The 13,173-nt window shown below is 53.4% G+C and overlaps 5 protein-coding genes across 5 annotated transcripts; 3 read left to right on the forward strand and 2 right to left on the reverse strand.

Annotated features, from left to right (window-relative positions):
- Positions 1–561: 561 nt before the first annotated feature.
- Positions 562–1,724, forward strand: BDZ99DRAFT_487951 (uncharacterized protein; the record flags this gene model as incomplete). Its single annotated transcript, XM_033722874.1, has 2 exons — positions 562–841; positions 907–1,724. The coding sequence occupies 2 exons, from the start codon at positions 562–564 to the stop codon at positions 1,722–1,724; spliced, it is 1,098 nt and encodes a 365-aa protein (XP_033576947.1).
- A 4,515-nt stretch (positions 1,725–6,239) lies between these two features.
- On the reverse strand, positions 6,240–6,944 carry BDZ99DRAFT_353406 (uncharacterized protein; the record flags this gene model as incomplete). Its single annotated transcript, XM_033714559.1, has 1 exon — positions 6,240–6,944. A coding segment is annotated over one exon (705 nt), but the record flags the coding sequence as incomplete, so codon positions are not given.
- Positions 6,945–7,654: 710 nt separating this feature from the next.
- On the forward strand, positions 7,655–8,019 carry BDZ99DRAFT_387633 (ribosomal protein S30; the record flags this gene model as incomplete). Its single annotated transcript, XM_033715526.1, has 3 exons — positions 7,655–7,714; positions 7,834–7,938; positions 7,996–8,019. 3 exons carry the CDS (start codon positions 7,655–7,657, stop codon positions 8,017–8,019), a joined length of 189 nt encoding a protein of 62 aa, XP_033576949.1.
- A 2,086-nt stretch (positions 8,020–10,105) lies between these two features.
- On the forward strand, positions 10,106–10,725 carry BDZ99DRAFT_462608 (uncharacterized protein; the record flags this gene model as incomplete). Its single annotated transcript, XM_033719885.1, has 1 exon — positions 10,106–10,725. A coding segment is annotated over one exon (427 nt), but the record flags the coding sequence as incomplete, so codon positions are not given.
- Positions 10,726–10,820: 95 nt separating this feature from the next.
- BDZ99DRAFT_301178 (DnaJ-domain-containing protein) lies at positions 10,821–13,136 on the reverse strand. The gene is made up of 2 exons (XM_033714195.1): positions 11,088–13,136; positions 10,821–11,031 (listed from the first exon to the last, which is right to left on the reverse strand). Exon 1 carries the CDS (start codon positions 12,767–12,769, stop codon positions 11,165–11,167), a length of 1,605 nt encoding a protein of 534 aa, XP_033576951.1. The 5' UTR covers positions 12,770–13,136; the 3' UTR covers positions 10,821–11,031; positions 11,088–11,164.
- Positions 13,137–13,173: the final 37 nt, after the last annotated feature.

Genomic DNA, 13,173 nt, shown 5'->3' on the forward strand with positions numbered 1-13,173 from the left:
TCCCCAAAGCGCTCGACAGCCGGCGCGGTATAGATTGTCCGGCCGGGGTGCGTGTGGATCTCCGTCCCTGCCCGAGAGCCTGCTGGCCGCAGGGAGGGCGCTGCTCCAACGCTCGTTGCGCCGCCAGCCTGCACTGCCGTTGCGAACGCTGAGCGCGGCCAATTCTCTTATAACGGGCCGCCCTCGCAACGTCGCGCCAGTGCCTATCGCGACCGGGGCCCTCGTCCAGCCTGCGCCGCTACCCTGTCCCAAGACCCACCCTGCTGGCAACCGTTTGGAGAGACGTGCTGTGTACTTGAACCCTCACCAGGCCCGCTGCCCTGTCCCGCTGTCGCCGCATTAGCCTCCGTCACGGCTCGTCGGCTGCTCCATATACTCCTCCAACGCCCTCTCTGCAGCGTCTACAAGGCCGCCTCCCAGCCCACCCGCACGCCCCGCCGCTTTGCTCGCTGGCCCGTTTCGAATCTCTGGTCTGCTCTCTGGTCTACGTGCTGGCCTGCTCGCTGCTCCGCTCTCTGCTGCCTCCTCTGCTGCGATCTATGAGAAATGCAGCTTGCTAGCATGGTGCACGCCAGCGGGAGGGATCGCGAGGTGTACGACCATCGTCAACACCAGCAGCATTTCTACGCTCACCAGAACCGCCACCACGTCCCCACCGACGTCCCCCAGCCGCCCGCCCACCACTACCCCCAGCACCAGCACCACTCACAGCAGGACTACCACTACCGCGCGCCGCAGTCGCCGCCCTCGCCGCCCGTCGAGGAGGCGCACAAGCCCTCGCTGCCCTCGATATCGAGTCTGCTGGGCATCGCGGATGGTGATAGAGCCAATTCCGAGACCGGTAAGCATCTTTGGCGCATTGCTGCGTGACCTCGCATTGTGCGGCCTCCCACTGACAGCCCACAGCCGGAATGAGCCCGCACCAGAGCCAGCAGCAGCAGCAGCCGTCGCCCTCGACGCAGCATCCGCCGCAGAACCCGATCTCTGCACAGCAGCCAGAGAGCCGCCCGGAGCAGACAGCGCAAGCTTTCGGTCCAGCGATCGTGAGCAACCCCAGAATGACTTTGCCGCCGACGCCTCCCATGCAGCCGGAGTCCGTCGTTGACGGGAACCAGTCTCCATCCGCGGCCTCGACGCAGTCCTCGGTAGCGCCACAGCCGTACTATCTCGGCCAGTCCCTCAACAACATGGAGCCGCACCAACAGCGGCAGCACGTCCCGAACCCATCCATGATCAAGCGCCATTCACTCCCCTCTCAGCAATCCATGTCTCCGTACAACGCCTCTCCCTACGTTACCTCTCCGTACGCCTCCTCGCCCGGTGCGGCGTCTACTGGATCCTTCTACTCACCAGAGACTCATCCTTACCCTGCTGCTGGTATGTATCAGCAACGACCTCTCCCATCAAACTTCGCGCCCCAACAGATGCCCATGCCAGTAGCATCGAACCCAGCGAACCCTGGCAATCTATGGCAGCATCATCACTACATTAGTCAGTCTAGCCAGTCCGCTTTTCCTCAGTCGCCGGACCGCTATATCTGCCCGACCTGTAACAAGGCCTTCTCAAGACCAAGCAGTCTGCGCATTCACAGCCATAGCCACACAGGCGAAAAGCCATACAAGTGCCCTCAACCTGGGTGCGGAAAAGCATTTAGCGTGCGCAGTAACATGAAACGGCACGAACGCGGCTGCCATGCCGCTGGCAACGTCATGTCAACATCATGATGATTTACGGGAAAAAAAGAGCGTAACCTGACAACACACCGAGACGAGTGCGATCTAACGGCGTTTGTGGCGCAAAACCAATGCTCGGCGGGGAAAGTTTTTCATTGAAAGAGTGTTATGTCATTCGTTTTGGCTGTTGAAGTCTAGCTCTATACCATGTGTGCAAAGCACCGCGGACGGCGTTCTGCGGTGAAGAAATGGCGTTTGTGTATTGCATTTCTTGTCTGCATTTTCTCCGGCGTTGTCTCTGGTGTGTCTATTCTCCACCCAATGTGTGCGCTGCAAGACAAGGTCATTTTGTGAAGTATGGATCTTCCGCTCGTACTAGCCCTTGCTTTTCGGTGTTTTCTTTCGCTTGGAACAGACGTCCAACACCTGGCGGTTATTGGGCCACACCATTTTGATTCCCCATCGTCGAATTATTCGTGTACATTAGGGATTGTTGGGTTCTATGCGATACAATCGTGGGAGACCCAAGAAAGCAATTCAAGCTGAACACACTACCTACATTCCTTGACGTGGGTTTGCCTGTTCGCTGACATGCGCTGACTCGGTTCGCTGGAACGAGCGGCACGCCATAATCCTCCCGCGTGGAATGTGAGGCCCCTTTGTTGCATTAAAGAAGGTCATGGCGCTGTCTGCTCACGACATATTAAAATTCCTATGAACGAGGATTCACTGAGCTAAATCTACGAGTACTAGATCTAAAATGAGCAACATGTTCCCACCTACCGGAGACCAAAGGGATCAGCATGATGTCTCCCATCTCAACAGCACGGCTTGTAAACATCAGACTACGGCTGGTAGCTTGTATTCAGCCAAGATGACAGGCTGTTTGGCTTGCGAAGCTGCTGGAACGAAGCACAGAAGTGAAGTATGCAGCCTGGATTCTAGACGCTCTTTCTCAACCAAGAATGAGGGCTTTTTTTGATACGGCAACTGTCTTACGAGTACTTTTTCCAACAAAGTACATAGATTCTCTCTAAAGCCTGCGGACACTCTCATACACATTTTCCCCATCGCTTAGCTAGTTTCGACCCGTTCATTCCATGGCAACTTCACACCTTCATATCCACAACGACCCTACAACGCGTGGCGATAGCCAAACAACCAGCCTTTGACAAACACATATCAATCGAGAGAGCGGGCATGCGAGCATCGAGTCTGAACGCTACAAATCCGGACTGCGTTAGCAGGGACGCCTTAGCTACTCCCTTGCCTCGGAGTGGAATGGACGTACATACAGCCACAGCTTCATGCTGGCCGACGTGTCACTCTCACCGTACAGCAACATAGTTAGGAACTAGCCTCTGCTTTGAGGCGTGCTCTGCCCGTTAGCTCATGTAGATCGTAAATATGTTGCTTCTTAGGATGAATACATGTGTGGGTGGATTTAATCGAATATGCAAAAGCAAGTGGCACCATGATGCACGCTGCTTCAGGGTATCATTATGCAGCTTGACTGATGGGAAGGTAGACGCAGCCAACAAGCTTTGTGCGCTCCTCTAGGATCCACCTTTGAAAGATCGAGAAGGCATATCTACTTAGGTAGCTCATCCCTACGAGACCTTGGGTAGTTGCGGAGATTTCTCCGACGACCTGTCTATTTCATTAAAAAGAAGCAAACCGCCTTCAGTCTTCTCCCAAGCGCTTGGCTCTACATTTACATCTATTACAGCAGGAAACGCATGCTTTCGGAGTATTTTGCTGCAAATAACTTACTGATTGGATAACCATCTTCCAGAAGGAACAAGGACGACGATCACCTCCACTTCGACCCGCCGCATCCCGTAGCCTAAAACTCTTGCATGATTCAATGCATTCCGTACAACACCAAGAAGCCATAACGCAAACTCAAACCCTCTGCGCGCCGCACCGCTTACTACCCGTACCGCATCATGCCATAAATGCCGCACCAGCCGTCTGCGACGGCGTAGAAGCGTCGTCCAAAGTCAGAAGTCCATGACTTCTATCCGCTTATCTACGCGCCACATAATCCTCCCGACGGGACCACACGCTGCGCTCCACAAGTGTCAATCCACTCAGTGCAACGCGAGATGCAGATGAGGCGCCTGTCACCTGTCATCGACCGGCCGTCGGTAACCAGTCACAAAGAACGGTCACATATCACATTATCCGCACATCCCGCAGTCGAACTTTTGGAAGCAAACATCGTAGCATGTGTAAGGCTCGATACGAAGTACAAAGCCACTACTGCATCCATCGGGGACGTGCAAGCGCGACAAACACGCCAGCCTTGCAGCACATCCCAAGCCCAAATCCCAAGCAGCCGAATAAAAAGCAAAAGTAGCCGAACATCGCCATCCAGAACCAGAACCGCATCCGCCATCCCGCCTTCTCGCGTTTGCCAAGCCAGCCTTGCTCGTACTGCGCATGCAGGGCCTTTGAGCTTCTTTGCTTTTGTCCCATCGTCGACGGCCACCTCGCGAACCTGAAGAGATAGTGCGTCAGCGCCTTTACATACTGTGAAATTGAACCCCCATTATTGCCACCCACGCGGAGGCTATATTGGCACTGGTCTGGTCTGGCCTGCATGCGCAAAGTCGGAGGTTACATACGCACTACGCCGCGAACATTACCACTCAAAAAGCAAACAATTATCGGGTCGGGAAGACGCGGATCCGTCCGTGGGCAACCGCGGGGGAGCCAACCGCGCCCGTTGCACGAGAAAAAGCACGAGTGGATGTGGAGGCAGATGCACGCCTCCTGTCTCCAAATGGAAATACTCCGCCTCGCGTGCGCAGATCAGTCCGGTAGACGAAGGGGCACGGCTCGCTTTCGCGTGTGGAACTGGTGGCGGTTGTCCCCGTTTCTCGACGGCCGAGATGTGGGCTTTTGATATCGCTTCTGTTCTCCCTTGCGTAGTGTGGGTTTCAAGCGGAGTTGTTCTCAGTTTGCATGAGCGTTCAACTATGCGTATCGACAACGACCCAGAGCCTTTTGCAGTTGGCGCCAGAAATGGAGGAAAGAACACTGTAGCTCAGCGACGTGCCGGCAACATGCACGAATACTAAGGTAACCAGGCATCTACTGTCGGACGAGATTTAGCCATACATAGTGAGATGAACTCAGAGCACGCCAGCAATCTTCGAAGTATCTCTGTCAAGAGTTCGGATCTCTATCATCTTCTATATTACCTCTTGTCCTATTCAGGTTCTTTAAACATCTTTCCGTCGTCCTGCACATTCAAGTCAAAAGCTGAATACCTCGCCTCAATCACGTGACCTTTTTCTATTTCATCCCCCTCTTCTTCACCACGATACACAACCTCCTTTCCACATCTCCTCTCCCACATCCCTCATCTCACCGCACCACCACCTCCCTATCTAAGCCCTATAACAGCGCCTATATAACCCCTTTAATCACTTCAACGGGAACCACCTCATCCGCGGTATCCGACACCCCCTAACAGCCCAATTTCGGGCCGCGTCCAGGGTCCAACGCAGGGCCGACGGGCAATGCGAAGAGAGCCGGCCGACATCATGGGCCCAACCTAGCGGATTGCTGGGTGCTGGGCTCCTACAAACGGCAAGCAAGCGACCACTTCCCAGAAATCCCTCCGCAAATGGAAGCAATTCGAGCGGCGGGCAGCTGCATGGGGGCGAGCCTCGGCAACTGTGCGAGATGTCGTTTTAAGGTGCTCTCGCGGTGCGACGGGGCAGCGCGTGGTGTGGGCTGCATTGCGGATCCGCCGCCGCGCGAGTGGGACGGGCACAATGCAGTGGTACGCTACGCATGCTGTGGGATGGGGGAGGGGTGGGCTAGCGTTGTGGTGGTGAGCCTTGGGTTGTGCGACGGGGCGGCGGTGGGGATGGGGTTGGTTGTGTGACGCGGGTGCGAGGCTGTCGTGCGCGGTTGGGCACATAACGGGGCTGCATGTTTCAGGCGGCTCCATGAGTCGTGAGGAGATGGATGGGATGGGTTTTTTGTGACTGAGGTCTCTGCGTGCGGGCGAGCGGGTTGGGCTGGGGAGGCTGGTATAGGGAGTTTGAGGGTTCAGAGAATACGATGTCGTCGGCTAAGGCTGCTGCAGGGTTAAACGCTGCAGCAGCCGCGCAGCGAGACGATGATGATCTGACGTTCTGGAAGAATGAGGCGGGTGGGGGTGTGGCCTTGCGCGGAAGACGCTGTAGTGGAGTTCTACGCAGTGATGAACGGGGCGCTCGGAGAGCGAAGGGATGATGCTTGTATATGCCATGTGGACGGTCAAATGTTGAGAGGAAAAGGGGAAAAAAATGCCTGTATAAGCCAGGTGCCCGCTAGACGTCTCACTTCTGCTATTGCTTAACCTGAAGCTGTCTATGGGGCCGGGAGATCCCCCGTAATGTCTCGCGTCATAATGCCTAAATAAATTTCTCCAAAAAATATCCACATCCAAGACCCGTGTCACGTGAGGCTGTCCGTCTGTGTGTTACACTATAGCTCCCAAATCGAGTCGACCGACTCCGGCGGCTCCTCTGAACTAAACAATGATGCCATCCATGCGGTTCCCCACCACACTCCTGTCTTCTTCGACTCGCCGGGTAGGCGGCACTGCTTGACCTCCTCCGCGGTGACATTCTGCCACTCCTTCAACGGTATCCATCCAATGTACGCGCGGTCGCCGAAGCCGCCGATCCAGTAGACTTCCTTCACGACCAGCCGCACCCACTTGCTCTCGTGGATCCGATTTCCGGGCAGCCACGCGTGTGCGTCCGGGTGGTACTTCACGAAGCACCCAGCGACATGCCCGCTCTTCGCCTCCTCCTCACTCAGCTCCTCGAGGTGGCCAACGAGGGAGAACCGCGGCAGGGCAGCCGCGCTAATGTGCACTGGAGGCTTGAAATGCGAGAATGGCGGGACCCACCGCAGGGATAAGGTGATGTTGCTCCCGGCAGCGACGTTCTTGAACGAGGTTGCGATAGAGATGGCGAGGATGGTGGGGTTACCCGTCGCAGGCTCGCAGTCGGCGAAATAGTCCATTAGCCCTATCGGGGCGCCGGCGACATCTGAGGGTCGGTTTTCTGTTGGCCATGGGAGCTGGGAGGATGGAAATATGGTTGACAAGGTGCCAATGGAGGTAAGGTGGAGGATACGACGAGCTTGGATGGCGGACTCGTGGAGGGTAGGGATGCGATAGGTCGTCGAGGAAGGGTCTTCGGGGTTTGAGAATATGTGTTGAGGCGATGGGAGCGAAGATGCCCAGGTGAGGCTGGCTAAGAGGGGCAGTGGAGCTAGAGAGAAGCGCATGATCAAGGTCGCTGGCCGCAGCCGGAATGGTTAGTGAGCTGCTAAGAGGTACGAGAAGCTGGAGATCAACTGGCAGAGTTCAGTGAGAAGCAAGACAAGAAAGACAGCGGTCTGGAAGAGGCGTTGTTGAGGCGTGAAGCAGGAAGTTGATCGTTGATATCATGAAACGGAGCTGGAGGCGGAGTTGGGCCGAGCATTGCCGTTCCGACAGCGCACGTGAATTTCTCTACCAAAGTTCGTCTTGATGGGTCTCAGCAAAACTGAGAATAATATCCTGAAGTTTGATACATTCCTCGTAATAACTCTTTCAAGTGAACTCGTATATCTCTTCAAACGTTGGAGAAGTTGGTGCTGACATCGAGTCGTCTCCCCGCACTGTAACATTCATACTGATATAGGCATATTAAGTCACGCTACTATAGATTTCACGAGAATTACCAGTGACTCAGCTCTCGCTTAAATCCAACAGCGATTTTGACCTCATCGTCCGCAGTGTCTAAGAGTCACCACCCACAATCAAGACACCCGTCGTCCATCCTGTAAGTCTATCGCGGCATCTCAAAGAAACCATTGCGCTGCTCCTGTTACATTCCGACTCTGCGCATTCTCGCACCTCTTCAAACAACCGACTAACACTCGATTCGCCACCCAGAAGAACTCGACACCCACAAACCGCAATCATGGGAAAGGTCCACGGATCCCTCGCTCGTGCCGGAAAGGTCAAGTCGCAGACACCAAAGGTACGCTAAGCTTAATACATTGAGAGATTGAGGACGGATGCGGGGATGAACAAACGGAGGCCGAAGACACATGAACACTGCGGCGCTGGAAGCAACACTTGCTGACGGAGATGTATCAGGTCGAACCCCAGGAGAAGAAGAAGACCCCCAAGGGCCGCGCCAAGAAGAGAATAACTTATACCCGCCGATTCGTGAACGTCACGATGACCGGTGGCAAGCGAAAGGTACTAGACAGCCGGATACCAAATTCCTGGAAGTTGCAGAGTCTAATAGTCGAGCAGATGAACCCCAACCCGACCACATAGACAATTTCAACGAAGGGAAGGGGACGGAGAAGGACAAAACAGAGCGGTGGGGGATTTCCTGATGATTTCTTGATTCTCGGAACTGGCTATGACTCTGGATCAGAGGCACTGGGACTCACGTCGCCAAGGTGGAAACGTCAGATTCACCTGATGATGCAACCCCATTCTTTGGAGGAAAGGGCATACTCTCGGCGTATGTTGTATATTGGGCATCAACGGGATCTTTTATCAACGAAGCTCCTTGTTCTCTCTCTTGAGTCTGCATGCATGATTCAAGCGTGCGTATACTTGTTTGTGAAGATGTCTTACCTTAGACAGATAGGGCTCACGTTTCAATACCGCATTCTTGGGCACTGAGGACTCGTTCAAGAGAACATTTAGAATACTTACTTCAGCTCTACGTTTCCACGGATAGCCAACAACACCGCATTTCAAGGACCAACCGTTCTCTCCAGTCGCAAACCCTCAAAACTACGCAATCCAACGGCCAAGCACCAAGGCAGTTGAAGCTCCCAAGCAGCCCCTCAAAGATCGTCTTCCTCACGCCAATCTCTTCTTCGAGCCTCCTTTTCCTCTCGTTGATCATATTAGCCTTGGCAGTTATCTACTTGCGCATCCACCGCAAATGTCCAAGATCCATAGACTTCCATAAGAACAGCAGCAAGGCGATGGGAACGAGAACAGAGCCGGTGGCAAGAACAATATACACACTAGTCTTATGGTCGTACGAGGGGTTGTCATTAAGATACGCCAGTAAGTCCGTAGGCTTTCACGAGCGAGTCAAATACCGCGAGACGATCAGATAGCATACGCTGACTAGGGCTTTCGTCCCAACCTCAATCGTTCTTGTCACTCTCATACCCTCTTGAGGTTGATGGCCACTGCACTACCCACTCTATCATTGTGTATAGTAGCTGTGTACCAATGTACGTTCACTAAATAAGCACCTGAGATGACATCGTATTCGCCCACCTCACCGTCGTTGGATATTTTTCGTCCCGAGAAGAAGATCCAGGCAAAATTACAATACACCTACTCTAGTGCGCGATCAAGGTAAATGCAATGACGAAGGTAGATCTATTGCCGTTAGCTTGTTATGACCAAGTCTTCTGGAATCTTTTGGCTTTCTTCCTTCTGTCTTCGGTGACATTTCACCTGAGTGCCTGATTCAGCCAATGAGGAGACTGGCCGATTACCTAAGCGAGTTTATATTCACCACCTCTTCACAATAGCAAGGTCACAATAGCAAGCGTCAATAAGGTAGATAACGGCCTTCAAAATGTCTGCTCGCAACTTCTACTTTTACAATCTGGACCTCAAACACCGCTCACAACCCGCCTTCCTTGCTTTCACCGACAACCCAGCGACCAACGATCTGTTCTTCCAGCATGTTTGATCAACCGGGCGCCAACTCGACTTGCGATTTCACTGAAATCATGCATTCCATTTTTCCAAAAGCTCCTCTCTCCGCGACTGAGATGTCTCTAGTCATCACATCACAAGACGTCACCAACGCAACTCCTGATAGTCTTCAAAAGATCGAATCAGTTCCAATCTACATCGAGCCCGACTACGAGTACATCACCAGCGCACCTGTCAACGTCCTGTCCCAATATTGCCCAAAATTCTTCAACTATCTTTACCATTTCGATGAGAATCCCGAAACGTCGATTCTTCAGAGGGAAGAGCTAGAACCGGAAACTCTGCAAGAGCTTGATGACGGGGATTGCATCCGCCTTCGCGGGAATAGTCTAACCAGCTATGGTGTCTCCTACCTCATCACCTGGTTATGCGAAGCTGCGCGAACAAACCAATCCAAACCCATCGAACTGGGACCGATGGTATCAAACTGCATCGATATCTACCAGGCTTTCAGCTTCTTCGGTTTCCATCAAGAGTGCGAAGAATATGGTCGCTACATCGACATGAGCATCTCAAACTCCTACTCGCAATTCCAGCTGCCTGCGGAGCAAGTCAAAGCAATCTGGGAGCGTCGCAATCTCCCCGGCAATATTCGCTTCACGAACCGCCTTGTTGGCTTGCTCGTCGACCACACTCGTCAATGTATCCTGTTGGAACAGCATCTCATGAGGGAAGAGCCTTTGTACAATCCCACGCATCCATCGCGCCAGCTTATGAGAGAGATCACGGCGTACTTGACGGAAAACTACGAACTCAACTCATGCGTTATGGCTGCCTACAAGCGCATGTACCGACCACCTCCGTCCTTCTGTCCTCTCAACCGCCAAGTCGCTAATTCAGCGTTCATTGAGGGTCCCAAGGGGCCGACCGAGAGGTTGGCGCCAGTGTGCTGGCTTGGTCTGTGCACGGCCTGCGTGGAAGTTGAGGAGGTTGACTATATGGTGCGAACGGTGCCGGCCTCCACATGGGCTTCTCGAGCTAGGGCGATTTGGGCACAGAATGCAGAGTTCAAGAGGCGAGAGGCAGAAATAGTGTCGCAGATGGAGAAGCTACAGATCCACACCAGCAACCTTGGTTTCTGCTACGTATGAACGCCGCAGAGTCTTCGAAGCCTTGTCCTTAGGAATGGAGATCTGATCGGCTGAGTTGCTATATGGGCTAGGAAAACGCAGCATTATGGACGGCGCTGGAGTCTGGTATGGCTTTTTTTTTTCGGTATTTTATCCACGGTCTTCATAACGACGACTAGCATCCTTTTGCAAATTCATCTTTGCATCAACATTCAGAACTCCAGCGTATCATGTCGATTTGAGCCCATCAGTGCATATTTCGTAGATAAAAAAGCTTTCCTTATTCTCGCCAATTTCCCTTACACACTTACGAATCGACGTCGTGTTAGCATCCAGTGCAAAAGTTTTAGTGTATATGTACTTTCATGCTACCGCTTAGCATGCTTGTGTGTAGTCCCCAAATTTTTGACAAGATACACACTCAATGTTTTGACGGGCTTGGTATCTTTTGGTGGGTCATTAAACAACTGGAGCTCATTACGCACACGCGCTCTGTGAGAGGATGAAGTGTTTATACGCCCTGTAAGTGAATGACATTACTACTTATCCACATCGAATATGAAGAGGGGTACATACTGTACCGATCACCCTTGAGTACCTATATCAAATCTGATAGAAGACGCTGAGCATCCCTCAAGTCAGCAAAACCGAGCCTACAACAGTCCATTGTCATAATCCCGCCTCTTCTTCTCGTCCGAGAGAATCTCATTTGCCAGGTTGATGTCAGTCATCTTCTTTCCGGCCGCCTCTTTCTCCTTCTCTCCCCCTTGAACACGGTCCGGGTGATTGTCTCTGGCCACCTTGTGGTATGCCTTCCTGATCTCGGCCGCAGTTGCGTTGCGGGTGAGGCCGAGGACCTCGTAAGGGTCGATCTCCAGTTTCGGCTTCATACCCTCGAATTCTGATCCACCTCCACCGAAACCCCCACGGAATCCACCTCCACCAAAGTTCCCGCGGAACCCACCTCCACCGAAACCACCGCGGAACCCGCCGCCGTAGCCACCTCGAGGCCCGCCGCCAAATCCACCTCGAGGCCCGCCGTCGAAGCCACCGCGTCTACTCGAACCAAAACCGTCACGACCTCCAGGTCCTGAGTTAGAGGTGCTGAAGCCTCCTCGACTACCAAATCCCGACTTCGAGGTGCCGAAGTCCCCATAACCCCCAGGTCCTTCGCCATCGCTGTCGGAGTCCTCTCCCCATCCTCCTTTGTACGAGGAGCCGCTGGAACTACGGCCTCCACGAGGGTTGCTTTCTGGACGGCTGCTCCCCCAGCGGCTGCTATCACGGCCCCCGCGAGCACCATCAAACCCGCCACGAGAACTGCCAAATCCAGAGGGCCCTCGGGCTCCTGGGGGAGGCCCGAACGGATCGAAATCGAAGTCGTCGTCGTCTCCAAGGCCGCTACCCAGATCTTCGTCGTCATTGTCGTAGTTAGGTTCGTAGCTCTGGTCCATATTATCCTCCTCGTACGCGAATTTGTTGAAGGCATTCACGTTGAAACTGTAGGCGCCGAAACCACCGAAACCAGGCACTCCGTCATAGCCCTCATAACGGTGTCCACGCTGACCACGCAAATCAGCAGCCATCGAGCGCTTGAAGTCGTGGTACCACGTATGCCTAAACTCCTGGATCCACCAGGCATCCATCTTGCAGAACTTGACGATCGGCCCATCCCGGTTCAGCGCTTCGTCGATAATGCACATGACCGTGTAGAAAACCTGTTCGTGTACACGCATGAGTCCGCCGCAGTCGATGTGTCTGCCGAGCTCGATTTCCAAGAAAGTGTGGGCCAGGGCGTGGAGAAATCGTCCCCAGTGCAAGGCCGGACCGTGTACACGGGCGTTGACTACGTTCATCATGATGCCCATACGGTCTCGTTGGATTCTCCGCACCAAGGAGGATATATTCGGTCGATCCTCTCCCATGGTAAGGTAGACTCGGTGCGCCAGCTCGGAAGAGAAAAGGAAGGTATCCAACGAGCGGAAAAGCTTGAAGTAGAAGCTCCTCTTCGGTGGCCTGCCAAACGCATTCAGAATATTGTTGAAGGCGCGTCGTATTTCTCGCTTCTCCTCTTCTGAATGGGGACCGAAGATTTCCATGTACATGTCTCCCAGTACCTCGATCTCTGATTGCGGTATTGGGAAAGGGCGCAAGAGTGGCGAGTTCCGAGGAACTCGCTCTTTCATTAGCATTTCGCGGCAGATCTGCGCCTGGGACATGCCAGTGTGGCCAGCAGGTCCAAAAGGATAGCCATACATAGCGACTGAATGTCCCTTGAAGATTGGTGTGGTGTGTGTTGTATGCTTGGTGTTACAGCTTTTGGCTCTTGCAGTAGCTGCTTATCTAAAAAAGATGACAGTTAGAAGCAGTAGTTAGTGGGTGGTAATGGTGGGAGAGGTGGAGAGCAAGTTGAGGAATATAAGTACCAAGATTTGTCTTCTACGGTTTTATACGCGTTCTCGAGGCTGCCGACACTCCTTGTTACGTGGCGTGGGAAGTGAAGGTAGAGGCTCTGAAAGCAACGTTTGCAGATGTCAAAGGGAGATTTGTGACTCGCTATAGTAGCTGCAACGGACTTTGGCAAACCAATCACAGGCCATCCCAAGCAGCGGTAAAAAGCGTTGAAAGACCTGTTGTTTAGCAACTTATCATGCTGTGCTGT

This window comes from Mytilinidion resinicola (genome assembly GCF_010093595.1).
Source record: "Mytilinidion resinicola strain CBS 304.34 unplaced genomic scaffold BDZ99scaffold_9, whole genome shotgun sequence".
NCBI classification, from domain to species: Eukaryota; Fungi; Ascomycota; class Dothideomycetes; order Mytilinidiales; family Mytilinidiaceae; genus Mytilinidion; species Mytilinidion resinicola.